Raw genomic sequence first — 22036 nt, 5'->3', positions numbered from 1 at the left:
ATAAAGAGATCATGTATTAAACTGCTCGATTCATATGGATTACTTTAACAATGTCTCTATAAACTTTCTGAAGCTTGCAAGTTTGTTGGAATGAATGGAGGGACAGAAATCTTTCAGGTTTCATTAAAGATCTCTTTATTTGTGTATCAAAGATGAATGTAAGTCTTATGGGTTTGGAACAAAATGAGGGTGAGTAAATAATGACAGAATTTTCATTTTTGGGCTAGTAAACCGATTAAGGCCCGGTTTCACAGACAGGGCTTAGCCTAAGCCAGGATTAGGCCTTAGTTCAATTAGGGCATTTAAGTAGCTTTTATAAACATTCACTAGAAAAAAACATTACTGGTGTGCATCTTGAGACAAAGCAATGGCACTGACACATTTTAAGATATGTCAGTACAAGATGCTTTCAAACATGCATTTTAGTCTAGGACTAGCTTAAGCCTGGTCTTTGAAACCGGGGGTGAAAGTAACAAAACTTAAATTTGGATTTCATGGGGTCTTTAAAGTGGAATATGAGAATTTAAAGCCCTGTCTTGAGAAGCATTGGAATTTGTGATATTTGTTACTAGCAGTAGATTCTCTGTGTATGTGTCAGGTGAGTGGAGCGAGGCCCTGTATCCCCTCTTGACGACCCTAACGGAGTGTGTGGCCATGATGAGTGACAAAGCCAAGAAGTCAATGGTTTTTTTGCTCATGCAAGACAGCGCACCAACCATCGCGATGGACCTCAACCTGCAGTACCGCCGAGACGTGGTCTTCTGCCAGACGGTTAGTTCTCAAGCACACACATTAGTGAACACCTCTATGACCTTACAGGGTTGGTTCACCCAAAAATGAAAATCGTCACCAATTAATCACCCTCACGTCTTTCCAATCACGTAAGACTTTCGTTCATCTTCAAAACACAAATGAAGATATTTTTAATAAAATCGGAGAGCTTTCACCAAGTCAGTTCACCCAAAACTTTGATTCAAAAAGTTCATAAAAGAGATCCAAATGAATCAAGCAGTTTAACTCAAGTCTTCTGAAAAGAAACGTCAAGCAAGCACGTTAGAGCGGATATTTACCATATTTGATGTGCTCTATGTAATGTATGTGCACTGATCAGTCTTTATATGTGAATAAAAGTCTAAATTAAATCTGTTCATCATACAAAGGCCCTGTTTCCACCTGGTATTAAGATGCGTTTTGGTCGATCGGATCACAAGTAGACGAGGGAGACACATTCCCCTTTATACCTGGCATTTTAATCCGTCTCTTTTGCCCACTTTCAACCACTTCTGTCCTGATTTCTTCAAGGGGAGGGTCTATAGGTGGGTAAATGTATGGGTTTTTTTTTCTTCCGATCTTTCAATCTAATAGACGAAATAAGCTTGCACAATTTACAAATGAACACGCCCAGAGACAACAGAAAAACACCCATATGTGTTTTTCAAGACCAGCCAAACGCTGTGTGTGTGTCTTAGAAATCAGGAATGGTGAGAGAACATTGTACTTGGTACATTTTTCATCTTCAAACCAAACTTGGGTCTTCAGCCCTAAGTTTAAAGTTTAAATCCTGTCTGGCTAGCACACTTCTCATAATGTTTACGGGTTAGGTCAGAAAATAAAAATAATAAGCTGTATGAAATAAACCCTAGAAGTACCTTCCATAACTTCAAATCAAGACATGATCAAGTCGTCTTCACTAGGTGTAGACTGGGTCATTCAAGACGTACCCATGGGTTTTTATTAATAGGCGAAGTTCCTCCTTTATGTCTCTCATGTCAAGTTCCTTTGACTATTAAGCATATTCTGTTGAATTGTAATTGTAATTTTATGATGCTGCTAGAAATCGCTTTTATTCAGAAACATGTATCACCTGAATGTATTTTAGATTTTCCATCTTACGTTAAGTTGAAATGTTTTATATAATAACATATATTTTATGGATGATATTGACCTTTGTGTTTGCCATGTAAATAGCCATGATGCTAACATGCCGTAAAAACTTAATAAACAAACAAACAGGTTAGGTCAGTAGCCGGAAAGTAGGCATCTTTAGTGGCTGTTTAAACACATTTGACCACATGAGCGTCTACACTACAAAACCAATCCGGTCGAATGAGTTTTCGACTACATCTGGAAGTTGTTGAAAGTGGACAAGCTCAAAACAATTTACACCCTGTTTACGCATCTTAATACCAGGTGGAAACAGGGCCAAAGTGATTGTGTCTCTTCAGAAGACTGGGTTTTCTTATTATCTCTTTATGAACTTTTTGAAGTGTCAAAATTTTGGGTGAATGGACCTTCAATAGAGGGACAGAATTCTCTCAGGACTAATTAAAAATATCTTCATTTGTGTTTTGAAATTAAAAGTCTTTCGTACAACATGAGGGTGAGTAAATCAACCATCCAAATGTATGTGAAATGTGGATTTCCACATTAATAATTGTAATGATGACCTTTAAAAGGATAGTTCACTCAAATGCAATAGTTCTTTCCAAACCTAAATTTTGTTACCTTTTCCATTTAATTTTTTAAACGAGTTTACACAGTCTTTCCATACAATTACAGTTTATACAGGTTTGAAATGACATAATGAAGATTAAATAATTTTGGAAGAGCTATTCCTTTACTCCCATGTCATTTTCTGACATGTCTTCTTTTTGTCTCTCTTAAGCTCACAGCACTAATTTGTGGCTTCATCATCAAACTGAGAAACTGTCTCCGTGATGACGGTTTCCTGAGACAGCTTTACACCATTGGTCTGCTCGCTCAGTTCGAGTGTCTATTAAGTACTTACGGTAAACACACACACTTACGCACATGCAGCATGCCCATACTTTGATTCAGTGGTCACTGTGTATCCAGGAGCAAAGGTCACTTATGTTATGTAAACTCATCATTCCTGTGTGACTAAAGCGTTCTGTTTTGAATCACGTTTTGCCCTGGTGTGTGTGTGTGTATCACAGGAGAGGAGCTGGCCATGTTAGAGGACATGAGCATAGGAATAATGGACCTTCGGAACGTGACGTTTAAGGTGACGCAGGCCATCTCTACCTCTTCCCCCGACATGCTGCCGGTGATCACCGGAAATCGAGACGGGTTCAACGTTCGCATCCCTCTCCCAGGAAGCATGTTTGATGCATTGCCAAGGGAGATCCAGAATGGCATGCTGCTGCGGGTACAGCCGGTGCTGTTCAACGTGGGCATCAACGAGCAGCAAACGCTCGCCGAGAAGTGAGTCTTGATTATGTAAAACAGCCCTCAAGAGTGCTTGCATAACATCAACAAATAACATTATACATAATTGTTTTATCTGATCTATTTTTCAGTTTGGCTTACATTTGTGTTCAAATTGAAAATATCAAAAGGGAAATTGAATTGTTTTGTGTTGTAGATTTGGAGACACTTCGCTTCAGGAGTTCATCAACGGGGAGAGTCTGGCTCGTCTTAACTCTTACTACCAGCAGTTCAAGGAGGTTTTACCGGAGGACTGTAAGTCAGCATTCTCTCTCATGTTCTGTTTTTCTCTCTATACATACGAAATTATAGACGATTTGAATGACACAAGTCACTCAGGTTTTAATTCTCTGTCTCTCTCAGGTCTTCCTCGCTCTCGTAGTCAGACGTGTCTCCCAGAGCTGTTGCGGTTCCTTGGTCAAAATGTTCATGCTAGGAAAAATAAAAATGTAGACATCTTGTGGCAGGCTGCTGAGGTAACAATTCTTCTACTTAAAGGGTGAAATAACTAAAATGGGTCTAATAAAAGAGTGTGCTTCAGAAATTCTTTAAATATTTACATTTCAGCATTTCTCATTTAAAAAAAAAATGTTTAACACCCATAGTTTTCATGTAAGAAATGCATTAGATTCCATATTTAAGTACAAAAATGTGTTTTTAACAGCAGAATTCCTGGTTAAAAAAAAAAAAAAAAAAAAAAAAAACTTGTGATGTTGCACGGAAAATTACACCAATCAGAGTCCCATGGGACCCACAAAAAATGTTAAATATTTAAAATTTAACTCAATTAAAATGCTAAAAACACAAAAGAATTATATGCAAATTGAAATCAAGAATCTTGGATCTTCTGGGATCACAAAATCAATCATGTTCAACACTCCCAGTTTCTGCTAATATTTTTTTTTTTTTTTTAAAGCAAGCAGCATTGTCATAATTACAGTAGAAATTCCTGAGGACAAGCCTTTGAATATTATGTTGGACAGTAGGGTGCTTTCAAGTCAAAATGTTTGGGGACCAATGGGTTTACTAGTGCACCCATAATAATGACATATTAAAGATGGAAGTTAAGATATTATGTTCTTCCCTATTGTGACGTATATCTGAGTGAAACGGCTTTGCAAACAAGAAAAAATGTAGGACGGGACTTGATTTTGTCCATCAGAACTTGATTGGATCGTTGTGGTTTGCTATTGTGACTGACAGGTCGTCCCGCCCTTTTGAAAAGAGATGTCATTGCAAGAAGGAGGGGAAGTTATTTTGATTTAAAGGGGACCTTTTCACAAGATGTAATATAAGTCTCTGGTGTCCCCAGAATGTGTTTGTGAAGTTTCAGCTCAAAATCCCCCACAGATCATTTATTATAGCTTGTCAAATTTGCTCCTATTTGGGTGTGAGCAAAAACATGCCGTTTTTGTGTGTGTCCCTTTAAATGCAAATGAGCTGCTGCTCCCGGCCACTTTCCAGAAGAGGGCGGAGCTTTAACAGCTCACGCTTCGGTTGTTCAACAACAACAAAGCTGGAGAATCTCACGCAGCCAAAATGAGGATTGTCAGTAACGGTGTTCAGCCTTACATTGTTCAAACCGGAGTCGACACTGATGGAGAGACTCAGGAAGAAGTTACAACTTTTAGAATGAAACTGGACGTTTCTGAATGGTTAGTGGATAAATTTATGTAGTTGCTGTGGAGTTGATTCAACTCATCAACTAGCATGTGCCGTCATGTTAATCTTTTGTGCAAATCCAGTGTTGAATTGACCCTCACTTGTGAAGCAGTTCGGCGTAAAATGACGGCATGGCAACAACACTCTACTACAACAACTCTTCCTCTTCTCTAAAGCAGCTCAACATGGCCTCACCCCCTTTGTTGTGTGTTATGTAAATTTTAGGGTAGTGATGTCACCAACCCGGGAAGAAGCTCGTTGTAGTCCCTACCAGCTGTTTGTTGTAGTCCTTCAAGAGCGATTTCTGTAAAAGAAAATATCTCCCTTTGCATTGAACTTTGAGCGTCGTAACTTTGCAGATATTGTTTATGCTCAAACAGCAACATTACACACTAACTAAAGTTAAACAAGTGAAATCATAATCAAGGACCCCTTTAAGATTATGAGGATAAAAATAATGATGTCCACTGATAAATCACTTAGAAAAAATACTGCAATATTTCATTTAAAAAATAATTTTTGAGAACTTTTAAGTATGAAACTGATTTCTTGTATCAACAGAGTTTGCATCTAAGTTTTCCATTTCAAAGGACACTTGAATGCTGAACTGGAGTAAGTGTAAATATGTGGTTGACTTTAACACAATATTTTCTCCCTCCACGCTCAGATTTGTCGGCGACTGAACGGAGTGCGTTTTACCAGCTGTAAAAGTGCGAAGGACCGCACTGCTATGTCAGTGACTCTGGAGCAGTGTCTGATCCTGCAGCACGAGCACGGCATGGCCCCGCAGGTCTTCACCCAGGCCCTCGACTGCATGCGCAGGTAAGACACCTGAACAACTGCCCGTTCGTAAGCACTGCACGCTTTGGGGATATGCCTCTGTCTTTCGCTTTTCTTCCTTTCTTTCTCCTTCTCTCTCAGTGCATCATCCCTCATTGCTTGTGGCTTCTTGGTGTTTGCAGTAACAATTTTCTGTCTTTATTGCTTTGTGGCTTATGTGGCCTAATATGTTCATTACATTTATATTTACTCACTTTAGGGACATAGAGTGTTTATTCCTTCCCACTCCACCTTTCCATCTTTCATTCCCTCTCTCCACGCTCTACGAGAGATGTAAACACAAATAAATCACTCCTGTAGAGTGAGGAAACTGCTGAAACTTAAACCGGCTGATTTGTTTGGCTGTCTGCTTGCCAGATGTTCTGTGCTTTTAAATAAGAGTGTGGAATTGTCGGGTTTGTCCCATAATTTTCTCCTCTGGTCTCCTGTGCAATCTGAGGACAGATCTAAACAAACTTATGTAGTTACATTTGTAATGAAAACAGTTTATCTATGGAAACTGATGAAAGAGCCAAGATGAGCACAGGAAGGTTTTGTTGATGTTTAGAGACTCTCTGTAAACACTTAATTGTAATGCTTTAGTTAATGCATTAGGAATCATGAACTAACAATGGCCATTACTTTTACAGCATTTGTTAATCTAGATAATGTTAATTTCTACATACACTGCTGTTCACAAATTTGGGGCCGGTAAGAAAAATGAATACTTTTAATCAGCAAGGACTAATGCATTGATCAAAAGTGTCAGTGAAGACATGTATAATTTTACAAAAGATTTCTATTTCAAATAAATCTTTCAAACTTTCTACTAATCAAACAATCCTACTAAAAATATCATGGTTTCCACCAAAATATTAATCAACTGTTTTTAACATTGATAATAATAATAATAAATGTTTTCGAGCACCAAATCAGCATATAAGCTATTTAAAATAACAATAGTATTTTAATATTTCACTGTATGTTTGATCAAATAAATTCAACCTTGGTGAGCATAAAATACTTACCAACCACAAACATTTGCATGTTAGTGTATACTGCTACATTTCAATGTGTAAATTTGCATTTCTTAGTATATTATATTAAACGGAAGTAAAAAACTTTATATTTATAAATTAACAATATCCTAGAGTAGATAAAAAATAAGTGCTGTAAAAAATGTTCTTCATTGTTAGTTCATAATATTTAATTCATTAACTAATGTTAATGAATTGGATGTTAAGGTAAAGTATTACCCACAATGCACTGTGCATGATCTTCCACTGCGCTGTGCTGCTGTCCCCTGTGTGCGCGCGAGATTGAGTGATTGTAAATGCATCTCAAAGAAAGCCAGTAGTCTATCTATACATATATATATTTGCCTTTCTTAACAAGCCTGTATGTAAAACAGTTGGATCTCCTACTAGATACAGAGATGCCGTACACAAGATTGTTTTTATTTTGGTATGATGGCTCTGTTGCATGCTGGGAGGACGCTTGATTTGCATGGCCCAGTGCTGGCAGCAGCAGCAAACCCCCTATACGCCCACTTCTGTCCAACATGGAGCCCATTTCTTTACTTTAAATGGCAAAGATGTAGAACATCACTCTTAATTTTCTCTTTCTTTATTCTCTCTCCTTCCCTTCTCTGTGTCTGTATTTCTTTTCCTACTTCACTATGTCTGTTTTATGTCTTTTGGAATTACTTTTCGTTTTGCATCCATATCCGACGGATGGAATCAACTCGACACCTTTTCATTGTGTCTCCACTTAATCTTCTAATTTCATTATTACTTTGCATTACTGTTGGAACCACCTCCATGGTCACGTCACCCCATCCTGTGCATGTCGCCCCATTCTGTTTGTCCTCTCTGGCCTTTGCCGCCGCTCCCTCGTCCCCTGCCCCTCTCTGCAGCATTGGGACCAGGGAGGGGGTAACTCAGAAGAACCTGAGCGGCTTATTGCCCATACGTGACTTCAGGCTGGACCCCAGTCTGCTCTACTCTCTGCCCCTTCTGGCCCTGAGCCCAAACCTGCTCATCGTCTGGGTGTTCCTCAGCATAGCCTACCTGCTGGCCAAACTCCGCTGCAGCTGAGCCTGAGACCCCCTTCTTTAATTTTTCTTTCTCTCTCTCAATTGCTCCAGTTATCTCAGCACTTCCTTTCTCTTTTTATTTTCACTTTTTTCTCCTGTGGGTGAGGAGTTGTTTGCAGACAACGCTGAATTCTCTCTGGTTCATTTCAGCCCCTTTCTCTAAAGGCCCTGATATACTCATGGCAAAGATCTTTTTCTTTTTTCGCTTGGGGATAAAAAGAAGATCGAAATACCTTAGCAGGTATACAGTTAGCGAACAATCCAAAACTGTGAGCGTGTTTAGGTGAATATCTAAATGCTGTGCGCTTTCCTCTCACTAACAAAATTAACACACAACAAAAATGACAGCAGTGAGAAAACAGCAGTTAAGAAAGCAGCTGATAATAGTGATTTGGATGTTTTAGGGGTGTAACGATACATAGTTATATCGCGATATAAAAATGCGACGATATGTATGATTCGCGTTTTATTCAAGACTCAGCTTACTGCATTTATAAAGTATAATTCACCCGAAAATGTAGATTCTGTCATCATGTACTCACCCTCATGTCGTTTCAAACCTACACGATTTTCGTTCATCTTTCAAACACACTTTTTTTTTATAAAATCTGAGAGATTTCTGTCCATCGATTTAAAGTAAGTTCCCCTAAAACTTAAACAACAAAAAAGGTCATAAAGGCATCGTAAAATAATATATAGAGCGGTCTAATCCAAATCCAAGTCTTCTGAGGAGACACGATGGCTTTATATGATGAACAGATTTACAACGACGCGTATACTGTAAACACAGACGTTCAAGTGTATGTGTGCGTGAAACGACATGAGAGTGAGTAAATGAAGAGAATTTTAATTTTTGGATGAACTAATAAAAGTTTGGGAAGTCATTTTGACATGCTTTGCGATTAGAACTGTTACTGATCATCTGAAGCGATACTCGCTGGAGTAGAAACAGTTGGAGGCCCCCCATCATTCAGTCAAATGATTCCTTCAAAACGTGGATTCATTCAGAAACGAAACATCACTGTGTTGCTCAGAGACACACAATGGCTCTGTGGATTTGCTTGGAGCATTTTTCGTTTGTGAAATAGAGGAAAAATAGACAATGTTCCAAGTCTGAAATGAAAGTCACCTAACATTAGCTTCTTGTTCTTGAACTGTTGCATGAAGTCAGTAGGCTATCACATTTGCAATCGTGCTGATATTCGGGAAAACAGCACTCTATACCCTGTTATAAATATAAAAAACAAGAACTCATACAAGGACATTTTTGCCTCATATATCTTGAATTTTGGGGGCATTTTTATTAAATTTGGTGGCATTTTTGCCCCTAGCACCCGTTAATTTCTGTGATGGTGGGGGGCATGGCTCTTCTTCGAGGCCCCTTCTGTTGCGAGGCCCGTTTCAAGTGAAATGGATAAGGCCGCAACTGGTGAAAGTGCAAACATCATTTAAAGCGGCACTCCTCAAAGTGAAATTGCGTTTTTAGTTTTGGTAGTATGATGATTCAAAGCATTTTATATTGTTTATATATTTTGTTAATCATGTAAGTGTATAATCTGCGCAGATGGCTTGTCTGTGTAAAAGAGATTCAACAAATTCCTGCATTGAAAGAGTGTGAGTGTACTGCATTAGAAAAAATGAAAGTTTACAGAGTTTCCGTAATAGTACTACTATATTTAATGTTGAATATAATGTATAATTATGCAATTGGGCAATATTTGTGGGTCCTGATAGTGCCAAATAAAAAATTGCTTTTTAATTGTATAGTATAATTTTGTATTTTCAGGTTCAGAATCATGAATGTTTTTATTCTGGTGTCACCATTAAGAAGTTCTCTCTTAGGTTCTAGCAATCTTAATTCTAATTTCGTGTTAATATTCAGTTTTATTGTTCAGTGACACACCTAGTCAAGTTCAATTCAATTAAATCTTGAAATATTGTAAATTCTTTATTAAGTTGTATGTACAACAAAGAAAGTTATTGAAAATTGTTAATGTTTTGGATATAAATCTGTTTTTTGAATTTCAGTTTCATTTTTAAATTTTGTTCAAAATATTGTGATATGTATCGTATCGTGAACCCAGTATCGCGAAATCGTGAGCTGAGCGTATCGTTACACCCCTGCATCAGCTATGCAATTTGGCACACCTGTCAAGTCACGTTCATTTATATAGCACTTTATACAATAGATTGCTTCAAAGCAAGCAGCTTTACATTATTAAATATTAAAAACAGTCGGTGTCAGTGTCACTTTCAATTACTATAAAGCAGCTCTCCAGTGTGTTCATGTTTTTACTCGCGTCTGACCTCTGAAAGCAAATTACGTAATCACCAATTCGAAGGTGTTTACCAGCCAGAGTGAACTTTTCAGGAAAGTTCACTTTGGCAAGCTTTTTCAAACTCTCGAAACGAACTTCGTTTTGACCTGATTTCGTTCTATAAGATTTTGTTCATTCTTCGATTTTGCTTGAAGTATATCTGGGCCTTAACAGCCAGTCTAAAGGTCTTGGTGTTTCTATCTGCCTTATCTCTCTCTCTCTCTCTCTCTCTCTCTCTCTCTCTCTCTCTCTCTCTCTCTCTTAAGTAATCTTGGATGACATAAGAGAAAAGTTTGTACATTAATTTGTGACATATTACAGATATTCTGAATTATTTTAGAGGGTACATTGAACATATATATTTAAGACATTGATTTATTTATTCAATACTAAATATTCTTATAATATAAAACTGTTTTATTTATGTTATTATAACAGCACGCATATAGTGTGCTGGGGTTCCGTACAATATTTATAATAATGAGATACTGTTTCTGTAACAGTATCGTGGAGTTTTCCAGTGATTTTTGTGGTCGATTTTGTTATGTCTTCCATGTGTTTCTATCTAAATGCAAAGCTAAGGCCTAGCCAAAGCTAATTTCAACTATCATCGCACTTGCTTTAAAAATGTATTGCACTTTAGGGTGTTAAGTGTGTCCGTGTCTTCCCATGTTTTGCAGGAAGAAAACATTTTGTTCTTTTACCATGATTGGTCTGCACTAGCCTGTTTGCAGCCTTTCCAGTGAAACTGTTAAATTTGGCCATATAAGATTGTATTTTCAGTCAGGGAAATCTAAATATGCACTTGAGAATTACTTTTTCACTGTCAGCTGATAGAACAGCAATAGGTTTAATAGAAATTTTGTGTAAAGGAATGTTCCAGGTTCTGTTAAACACAAGACAGACAATTTGGACTCGTCACTCAATTCGTAAAAACAAAACCTTCTTTACATTAATGCACTAACAATGAAAGTCTATGGGGAAAGGCACTAACATTAAAATACGCAATTTTGAAAATACAACCACTGCTTCTTACAAATTGAGAACGCAATCAATGTTTCAGATAGCTTGAACTGAACCTGGAACAGTCCTTTTAAGATGTATCTGTTCAGATGAGAAGAACATTTATGTGTTGCTTTAAGTAAAGTGTTCTTATGCAGGACTGATGAATAGAAAGTATGTTCTTTTGCCAAAACTAATCATGACATACAGGCTGCAAATCTTCAGAATTCTTCCCTTATTTATATGTAAATATATATTTTATATGTAAATATTTACCACAATGATTACATCATTTTAAAGGACTCCCAGTTTAATCGTGCTTCCCTCTGTGCCAAATTAGAAATGGCCTCTCTGTGCTTTGTAAAATTTGTCTGGCCACATGCCACGGCCAGTACATCTGCTGTTTACAAGTTAGCAGTGCTTGAGTTTACATGCCCTAAAGAGCTGTCCATTACATGAACGTTAAAAAAATTAACATTCACCAGGCTTAATTTGACCTACAAAAGAAATTGACTGTCCCAAAATATCTCCATTTGAGATGCTGAAGGGGTTCGTTTATAATGATGTTGCGGCTCTGTGAGTCTATTTTTGCTCAATTTGCTTTAAAAACATCAGAGATGACTTCCAGACTTTTTCCTGTTTGTTTTAAATCATGTTGGATAATGTTACTAGCTGTATTCTGAGTATGATTACATCTGGAGAAAGGTTTTGGTGACTGATTTTGAAGTTTGTTTAGACAGTGATAGTCTAAGATACTGCCTTGGGTTTGGCTGAATGTCATTTTTAGGTTTTAACGAATAGAATTTAAGGATAGGACTCAGTTTGATAGCTTTAAAGTTTGATTATTTGTTTTAAGTAGGGCTGCATGATTAGGACAAAAAAAGAAATTATTTCCCTTGATATTGTAATCTGAGTTATTTTATTATTATAAATTCACAACATTTATATACATACAGCTTGCAGTGTAAATTTGATGTTACTTTGTCTACTTTACAAACAAGCTGCACAACATCTATCCAAATAATTGCAAATTATGAACTGTGTTTTTAGCCTGTGTTCGTGTGCTTCTGCAAATAACTTGTTCATTAGGATCGGTTGTTGTTACTGACAGGCGTAAATGCCTCTAATTCGCACAACATACCAGTTTGTGATTGTTCAAACGCTGCAAGAAACACATGTTGTTCTAAATGGAATGCTGTATAGAGGGTATGCATAGACGTCACTTTCCCGCCGGAATGTGTCAGAACGAGTGGCAAAAGAGCTGCTGCATGACTGGATTTAATAGGGGAAACAGTGAAAACGCAAGTAAAACAAACGATTACACTAAAGGTTGGGCACGAAAGTGTTCCTTATGACATGTCAAAGAAACCTAATCCATGGATATTGGCATGCAGCCAGGAATCGTGTTTCCTGACATTTATATGTTCCTGATTTCGACACCGGGGAAATACATAAAGCAAATCGGCCTGTGAACACTTTATATAACTACAATATAGGTAGGTCTAAATCGGAATCGGAGTAATCACTTATATCAATGTTATATATTTCGTCATATCGTCCAGCCCTAAAACTTGTCAGTGTTTATTTAAAAACACCCAATTATGCAGAATATAAGATGGTAAATATTTAATTGATGAGTTGTCAACACAATATATAACAATACAATACATAGGGTATGATTTTACCCCAAAATCTAACATTTTGACACAAAAAGATAACTGCAAAACATGTTTCTCTGCCTGGAGTCCAGCTGTTTCTGTGAATTGCAGCGACCTATTTGCTTCTTTTTTTCCTGTAGCTTTCAGCAGTCTGTAAAAATATACCTCAGATTTTGTGTCAAAGCTATTTGTACAGTCAGTCGCAAAGCTCTTTCCCGTTTTGGATGTTTTTTTGTGTTATTCGCGGCATTCACGCTAAAAACCAATGCTGCCGCTCAGTCTTTTGCCACTCAGTGGGCGTAACCGCAGTTATAACGGTCGACAGTGACGTCACGTGCATACCCTCTATAGATATCCATGATTAATCATGGCAAAGTCCCTTTAAGACAAGTCATTTCACTCTGCGGCCATCTTGAAATGCCAAGTGCAGCTCCTATCTTTTTGAATGGGGAAACATCAAATTCTCCAAAACTGTTCATTAAGCTTACGATTAAATTTCATTTTTAAAAACCCCAATGAATATCTGACAACAACAGTCTCATAAAGCTTGTTTCTTATGTTCAAATAGCGTTTAAAAAATCTTGTTTTTCATGCTAGACCAGCCAACGCGCACGCACAGCCATGAGCGCGAGTCTGAGAACGCGAGTTTCTATATCACCCGGAGCTTCTAACTGCAGCTGCAGTGACGTGATGACTTGACTAATCAACGATTGGCTCTTTCACTTAGAAGGCGGGTCTTATTCACCATATTGGGTGTTGTTGCACTTTCTCCCATTCATAAGTAATAGGAGTGCACCGTCTTCCTATATATAAAGTCTTTGATCGTGGCAGCCATACTCACAATCAAAACTTTTTGGATTGATTGTGCAGCCCTAGTTTTAAGGATCAGTTCTAGGTTTGAAGCTGTATTGGTGAATGTTTTGGGAACTATGTTTTTAAATGAGTATCTTAGATTAGGGAATAGTTTTGTGGACTGGTTTAATGAATTTGCTTGATTAATAAATAGGCTCAGAGCACATGCTCTTTTGATTTATATTGAGCTTTCATGCTCAGAGAATCATGTTTTATAAACGATAATATATAATATGCTGTCTTGTTTTTATGCTTCCTCTTACAACATTTGTACATTTTTAAATATTATTTCAATATTTTTAATCAATATTTGAAAAATATAACCTTTTACTCAAAGATCAAAGTAGATTTCTTAGTTCTACCTCGTTTTACACTTTAGGCTTGTGAACTGAGCGTACATGCTCATTTAGTCAAAAACTACAAGGTCTCTGCATGGAAAGGAACAGGTTTGATTTGAAAGGTTTTTTTTAGCTATTAAGTTATCAAAATTTTGATTTCTGTGATCATTTACTCACCTTTGTATGTTTCTTTCTTCAGTGGAACGTAAAAGACGATATTTAGCAGAGTCCAAGCTGCTCTTTTCCAGACATTTTTCTCATACGATTTTTCAGTGAACAACTTATATTTCATTCGGTTTATCACACTAAGCTGTCATATAGGGGTTTAGAAGACTTAATCCCAAAGCTACTTCATCCGTCCTCATTCCGCGAAGGTCCGGTCACTGTCCGTGTGATGTAATATTCATCATCGGGTGGGTCCGCAAACGTCTGCACACAACGTCTGCAAAGCCACTTGAAGGCAAGCCTGCAACCTTAGCCGAAAAAAGTGTAACCCCTTCTAACGCTGCATAATAAGTTGGCATACACTTGCTGCATGTCTCATAAAACGTTCAAAAATGTAAACATCTGAGAAAAAGAGAAGAGCAGACATATAGATAGATCTGAAAAAGCATAACGACACAAAAGAGAGCTCTATTCAGTGTGGTTTTCTGTGCGCACACACTCGAAGCACGCAACCGCGTACACAGAAACACAGAAAGCTAGACAGCGCACGAGTACTGAACTGAGCTCTCTTTTGCATCTGAATGGACAAATACAACATTATGTCAAAATGTCTGTTTTGGAAAGTATTCACATAAACAGCATCGGTTATGTCTTAAGAAAATGAAGAATATCGGCTGTGCATCAGTGTATTAGATCAACGCATTCAGTCTTGTGACAGCAGCCTAATAAACCTGCTGCCGTCTGTGCCCTTAATAGTCATCAAACAAAAGACGAAGAGAAAAGCATTCACTGCTCTTTAATAGCTTTATTAAGGATTAATTAGATTTAATTTATACAAATAAATATGTCTGCTTGAAAGAATAAAGAATGATGTATGCAAGTTGTTATAAAGAATCCATATATCATTCATTGGAACGAAGATCATGTTCTTCTTTAGGAGAAGTGATTTTATTTAATTTAAAGATAATTAAAGGCACGTTATATGTCACGGCAGTTAAATGTGTCTGTATTGCATGTTCAAAACTTTAATATTCATATTAACAGGTTAATAGATGTTTTCTCCAGGAGTATATAATGGGTTTGGAAATTTAACAGGAATTCTTAATTAATGCATTGCAATTTACAGTTGAGATTTTACTCAACTAAACCTAAAACAATTCAGATGACTAAAATATGACCAAAACTAAACGCCATTTTAGTCAAAAGACTGACTAAAACTAAATCAAAATTTGCTGTCAAAATGAACACTGCTGTGCAGTAGTCAAAGAAGAGTGTGTAAAGAGGGATTAGAGATCCAAAGCAGCATAACCTTCTCCATCGTTTTTGTTTTGGTTCTTGTTCTAAACTTTGCATGCAATGGCGGATACGCTACTTTTCTTCCTCTATCCTTCCGAGCGAACATTATCTGCGTTTCATTTCGAAGTCTGCATCCTCCGGAGGTCGCATTTGAAGGCTGCATACGTCAGCGAGGAGGTCACAAAAAAAAAAGTAACTATTAGATTGCAAAGTAAGAAAGAAATTACAGTATTTTACACCTCACGAGGAATAACAGTCAAGTTTATTACGGTTACTTTTCTTAAATAAGACATCCTTGATGACATATGCAGCCTTCAAATGTGACCTCCGGAGGAAGCAGTCTCCGATATGAGATGCAGCGATTGTGTAAATGATATGACTCAGTGCTGCCCTCTGATGTCTGATTGAACCTTGAACCTAGAGTATAAAAAGGGAATTGTACTGCGCATGTGTCGAACGCGCCCATCCGTGCTTATCCGCGGTTGAGTATACTTTGAAAGCTGTGCGGACTCCGAACATGGAAAATGAAGTATACTCGGGAATACTTTTTTCAGAGCTTGATAGCCTCTGCTGCTGATCCACTTTCATTGTATTGGAGCAGCATGAACATTTTTTAGAATTTCTACTTTTGTGTTCCACGGAAAAAAACATAAGTCAAATGGGTTTGGAACGACATGAGAATGACACATTGCACAGATGTTTAATTTCTAATTAGACAGTTTGACCTGAAATATCCATATCATGCTTACCGATGTCATTTACATTGCAACAATTGACTCGTTGAAGAATTTATTGTTCTTTTTTGAATATCACTAAGATATTTATGTGTAAGCACATTTTTGAAAGTATCGACGATTTCTGTGTATATATAAAAGACAGAATTTGTGGAATCTCAATAAGAGGGACATGTGCAATAGTCGCCCTGATCAAATGTAATTATTTAGCGTAAATAATTGTTTACCACACCCTAATACACAGCCAATGTAGCATGCAGATCTTAAAGATTTCTTTATATTTTCATCAGAGCATTGACTGCCTATGTGCTACCAAAAAAAAAGTCCTAAAGGACTTTTAGTGACCCGCTTTTGTTGCATTTTCAGCTTGTATTGTGACGTGGTTTGTTTATGCTGCCTTTTTTTTGATGAGTAGTAGCTTTGGCCACCCTCATTCTCTGTTCACCCGTAACACTCATGCTCATAACACTGCTGAAATGTCTGCTGCCATCTTTTGTGGCTGTGATAATTTTTGCTTGTGGTTTTTTCTAAACATGGCTTCATGTTCTGTTTGTTTTCTACTTGTTTTTACACACTCAATCCCGCCCCATTCCCCTGCCAGCGAGGGCTGCCGCCGTGAGAATACCACGAAGAACATTGGATGTCGCAAGTATGCCTTTAACTGTCTGCAGCTGAAGGCCTTTCCTAGATATTACAGACCTCCCGATGGCACTTTCGGGAAAGTGGAGACTTAATGAAATGACTCTTGTTTGGATGTAATACAGAAAGATGATCAGTTATATAGTCCTGCACATTAGAAATTCAAGCTTCTTCAAGCTAAGCTACAGTAAATCTGCTCAACACAAATGCTATTTCAGTTTGTTCAGATGGTTATCGCACATTTACATTTCAAGCATGAACTTGAAGTGGAAATGTTGACTGCAATTATTTGTATCAGTAGATGCAGTAGATACAGACTACATGTCTGATCATTTCTCTTTCATAAGCTCACAAGTATCATCAAACACATATGTATGTATTACATGTAATGTTGTATTTTATCATATTTGCCCCTCTGTAGTGCACAATGAAGGGTTTAGTCATTTTTGCTATGTATTTCGTAATCCTGGCCCTTTATAGTGCATAATGGAGGGTTTAGTCCTTTATGCTGTAGTCTTGACTGTCTATCGCAAACTGTTGTGTGTTTAGTACGTTAAGCTACACCTGCTGCAGCATAATAGCAATCAGTCTCATGGCTTAGAGTCACGTGACTCTTCTTGCCTTGTGTTCGTATGTCGAGGCTCCACCATTTTCAAGTGTCATTTCCCATAGACCAGCGAAGGAACTTTTGGGAAATATGTGTTTTATTAATTTTTAGACCTCGTACATTTATCCAAACTGATCATGCACAGTCCATCCTCTCAGTCGCGATAACAATGTCCTGTTGAAGTAAAAGAAATGAGCTACTGGCAAGTTTCTTCTATGGACCAACGTAGAAAATGATAAAGGCAAAGTGAGATCAGTGTATCACTGTGTTCGGCTGGCAGCAACGACTCTGACAACATCTTTTTTTAATAGATGACGATGTTGTCGTTCTGTGCTTGTTTTTAACAAGAGGTACATTCATAAATGGAAAATGGATACATTGAGAGAGTACAGTACAGTGCTAAGAAAATGTGACTGAAATGTGAATCTGTTACAGTCATGCAAATTATTTGTTATTCTTTTGTCATGCGTGTGTCACTGTTGTTTTTGATGCTGTTTTTGACACTGATGTTGATTTGATTATTGTATGCTTATACGAAGTTATTTAAGAGAGATATGCTCTGATTTTTGGATTGATTTTTGATTTGTATTTATTTCTTTTTATGGTAATGATCTTGTATCTTTTATGATGCCCTCTTAGATATATTATGTCTGTCTAGAACAGAGTTCTGCTGTATTAAAATGCTGTCATCAATATCTGATGCCATTAAAGAGAGAATATAAGACCACTGACGTCGATTGTGTTCTTTTTATCAAGCTTTTCTGTCTCTGTGCATGTTGGGATGTGTGGGGATCTACACTAGGTTAAAACCTGGTCAAACATTTACTGCAATGTGTTTGTTCAGTTATTTTTTGCAATTTACATGTTGGTTGAAAAACTTATTTTGTCAATATGAATGGCTGTCAATGGGGAAAGATGCTTTCTGCTCATGATGATCTACTACTATTACTAATAATAATAATAATGGTCACACTTTAGATTAGGGTCCAGTTCTCACTATTAACTATGACTTACCTCAATAAACTCCTAATTACTTCTTATTAATAGTTAGTAAGGTAGTTGTTGTAGCGTTTAAGTTTAGGTATTGGGTAGGATTAAGGATGTAGAATAAGGTCATGCAGAATAAGGCATTAATATGTGCTTTATAAGCACTAATGAACAGCCAATATACTAGTAATATGCATGCTAATAAGCGAGTAGTTAGAATTAGTAAGAATTGGACAATAAACTGAAGTGTTACCATAATAATAATGATGATGCTTATCCAGGTACCTAAAAAAAACACAATAAAACAATGAATTATACATGTAAGAGGTTTAAATTAATGGCAATAAGTTGAAATGAACACAGAAGAGAAGATTGTAACCTAAAAAATGTGCTTCATGTGGTAAATTAATTGATTTTGTTCAAATTAAATAAAAATATTTAACATTACTGAATCAACCTAAATATATTAGGTTACACCAGCAAAATTAAATTTAAGGGTAAGATCAGGCAGAAACAGCTCTTTAATAAATAAATGTAATAAATAGCATTTTACCGTGAAAGATGATCCAGGCTTGTTTCATGGGTAACACTTTAACACATCTTCTAAAGCATTTATTATTCATAGTTAATATTAATTTCAACATTTAGTAATACATTATTAAAATCAAACGTTGGATTTATTTGGTTACACTTTATTTTAAGGTGATGTAGTACTGAGTAATATGAATTAACTACATGTACTTACTATAGATTTAGGGTTTGGTTTAGGGTTAGTTACTTGTAATTATGCATAATTTACTGTTATTACTATAGTAAGTACATGTAACTATGTTACCTTAAAATAAAGGTGACATATATTGTGGTGTAATTTCGGCATCTGCCAGCAAGAGGGGGACATGCTGACCAGCCAATCCCAAGCCCACTGGACCGTGTCACCTGTCAGCGCTTCCCTGATGAGCTGCTGCTGCCCTCTTGTGTTCTGTAGCACCAGAACAGACACGGCTTACATTTAGAACAACCAAAGTCTATTTCCAAGGAAAGTATTTGAGTAATTTGAGCTTCATTCAATAACAAACACTTCACATTATTATGGTAGAGACGAAAAAGGATGAACATGGATGTACTACACTTAAAATCAATCAAATGTCACTACCTGTACAAAATAACCCTGCTTCTGATGAGTGTCATAAGAGTCGCCGCACACTTCTGTACCAAAATCTATTTTAAATGCATTTATTTCATGCTAAGTATGCTTAATCTATTCACATATTTATTGACACATCACTTAAGACTTACTGATATAAAATTATAATTAAACTTTATTTGGAGTGTTTCTTTATACATTTATATTATGCCTATATTAAGCCTAAAAAGTGTTTTAATATCACGATTAATAAGGATTGTATGATCTTTGTATAATATCTTTAAGATATTTAATGTTTACCTAAAGTATACTTGCAATAGTTCCACTTTAGCACAATCAAATATACTTCAGTGTATCTTTAGTTGATCTCAGCACTATTTCTGCATAATTAAAGTGCATTAAGTACTTCAAGTATACCAGTTTATATATCAAAAGTACAATTGCAGGGTATTTTTATTAAGCACATAAATATGTAAATGTATTTGCAGTATACTTAACATAAAATACGACCAAAATAAGAATTATCACCGGAAAATATCATCTGAACAAGTAACGTCTGCCACTTTTGTTCTGACCAACTGAGAAAAAAAGCATTACAATAAATCATGCTACTAATGGTGATTAAATCTAACGATCGCTTAGCTAACTATTGGATCACATCAAACTGTACAAATTATTATTATTGTTATACTTTGTTCTCAAATTGTTAATGTTAATGTGACTATGTGTATTTAGTGTGTATTAGCATTACCTGTAGATTTCAGTTTCTGTAGCCACTCCGCAATCTGAAGTCTTTTGCTTTTGACTACGGGTGAATCTCCAGTTGTCACTCATGATTGGACCTTTCTGGATTACAGTCCGCCATCAAAATGATAAGTTTAATTATTCCAGCTGCTGTGAGAAAAAGCTATAAATGATCCGCAGAGCTGGGTAGTAACGGGTTACATGTAATCTGGATTACGTAATCAGATTCCAAAAATCAAGTACTTGTAATTAGAGTAAACTACTTTTTAAAATACTCGTAATCAGATTACATGATTACATATTATTTACACACTGGCAGTAAATTGTTCACAATTCATTGATTCTCCTAATTTTTCATTTTTTTAATGTTTATATTTTTTTCATAATAAACCTGCCGCTTAAATACATTCGTGATTCTTCGATTTTTTTCCGGCGGTGAGGGGGAAATATAGATTAAATATATATGAAATAGATATATGAAATAATAATATAAGAATAATATATGAAATATAGATTAAATATTTGATGTAGCAGTGATATTGCTGTGAATTTCATGTTTTTCAATATTTGTTTTTGTAATGTTGCTGTTTTCTAAATGTACTTAATTTTAAGTAAATATGTTTTAAAATCGTAAGATGTGATTTTGTTTCATTCAGTGTTACTATCAGCAAACACTAACAGGTACATTAGTGTTAGTATATTGAGGTATTACCTGTCCATACATTGCCCTTTAAAAAGAATCTGTTGAGGCTCTTGTTGGTGAATAGAATATATTTTTTCTTTGTATCTGTCAAAATAGTACAAGATTATCCTACAATATATGTGACATCAAATAAGGGTTAGCACAAAAGTAATCTAAATGTAATCCAAAAGTAGTCAGATTACGTTACCAAAAATGTGTAATCTAAGAGATTACATTACTGATTACAAATTTTGTCATGTAATTTGTAATCAGTAACTGATTACAATTCATAAGTAATCTACCCAGCTCTGATGATCCGTCACCTGCAGCATCCTCACATGTGATATAGTCTACTAGCTGGGACTCGTTCTTCATGTAAACAGACGTGACGTAATGACGCAAAGACGAACTGCTGCATGCTCGAATTTCCCGCAGAAACCCACCAGCACCGATTTTATTATAAAACATTATTACAAGCTTACTGTTGTGACTCAGGCTAAGGTAAGAAGATATTTTCGAACACTGGCTAGTTTTGAATGATTTTTAACCAAAAAAGTTACGGACTGCAGCTTTAAATCTGCTGTTATTACAATAACACCAAATATTTTACAAAACTATTGTATAATAGGTTTTCCAAAAATGTTTATCTTTGGGTCACTTGTGTTAGTAGCTTGAACAACTCTTGTTTTCAATTAAAATATTGCCATTAAAAAAACTAAGAATCACCCAAATTACAATGTTCAGGTTCATCTATATACTTAAATCTCTATTTCAAGTTCACTCGTGTGGAGCAGGCTTTTCAAGATATATCTAAAAGGACTTCTTAAAGATTATAACAAAACGTGCATCTTTTCTGTTATTATGAATCACATTGTTGCGTATATGATTAACTAAGCTTGTTCAAGCAATAGCGCCACTATGTGGAGAAAGGGTGGTGGCGCTATGCTGCTGCTGTTCCATAAAATCATAATGCATTTTTTTCTTCATGGCTTTATTAACAGAGTAACAAAACACTTCATTACAACACATATTTTCTCGTAGTAAACCTTGTGCTCTATCAGTTTTT

General features: G+C 36.3%; 1 protein-coding gene across 11 annotated transcripts in view; it reads left to right on the top strand.

Annotated features, from left to right (window-relative positions):
- Nucleotides 1-18140, top strand: part of inpp4ab (inositol polyphosphate-4-phosphatase type I Ab) — a 57407-nt gene extending 39267 nt beyond the window's left edge. For 6 of the 11 annotated variants that reach the window (XM_051898344.1, XM_051898343.1, XM_051898342.1 and 3 more), the window contains 7 exons: nt 599-771; nt 2666-2789; nt 2958-3225; nt 3386-3483; nt 3592-3704; nt 5558-5712; nt 7625-18140. In XM_051898344.1, coding sequence (XP_051754304.1) covers nt 599-771; nt 2666-2789; nt 2958-3225; nt 3386-3483; nt 3592-3704; nt 5558-5712; nt 7625-7805 — 1112 coding nt within the window. In that variant the 3' untranslated portion in view covers nt 7806-18140. The remainder of the gene's footprint in view (nt 1-598; nt 772-2665; nt 2790-2957; nt 3226-3385; nt 3484-3591; nt 3705-5557; nt 5713-7624) is intronic. The other 5 variants (XM_051898350.1, XM_051898351.1, XM_051898349.1 and 2 more) reach the window with 1 other exon arrangement.
- The last annotated feature ends 3896 nt before the right edge of the window (nt 18141-22036 follow it).

This window comes from Ctenopharyngodon idella, chromosome 6 (genome assembly GCF_019924925.1).
Source record: "Ctenopharyngodon idella isolate HZGC_01 chromosome 6, HZGC01, whole genome shotgun sequence".
NCBI lineage: Eukaryota > Metazoa > Chordata > Actinopteri > Cypriniformes > Xenocyprididae > Ctenopharyngodon > Ctenopharyngodon idella.
The sequence above is the reverse complement of the archived record's forward strand: the minus strand, read 5'-3'. Positions and strand labels throughout refer to the sequence as shown.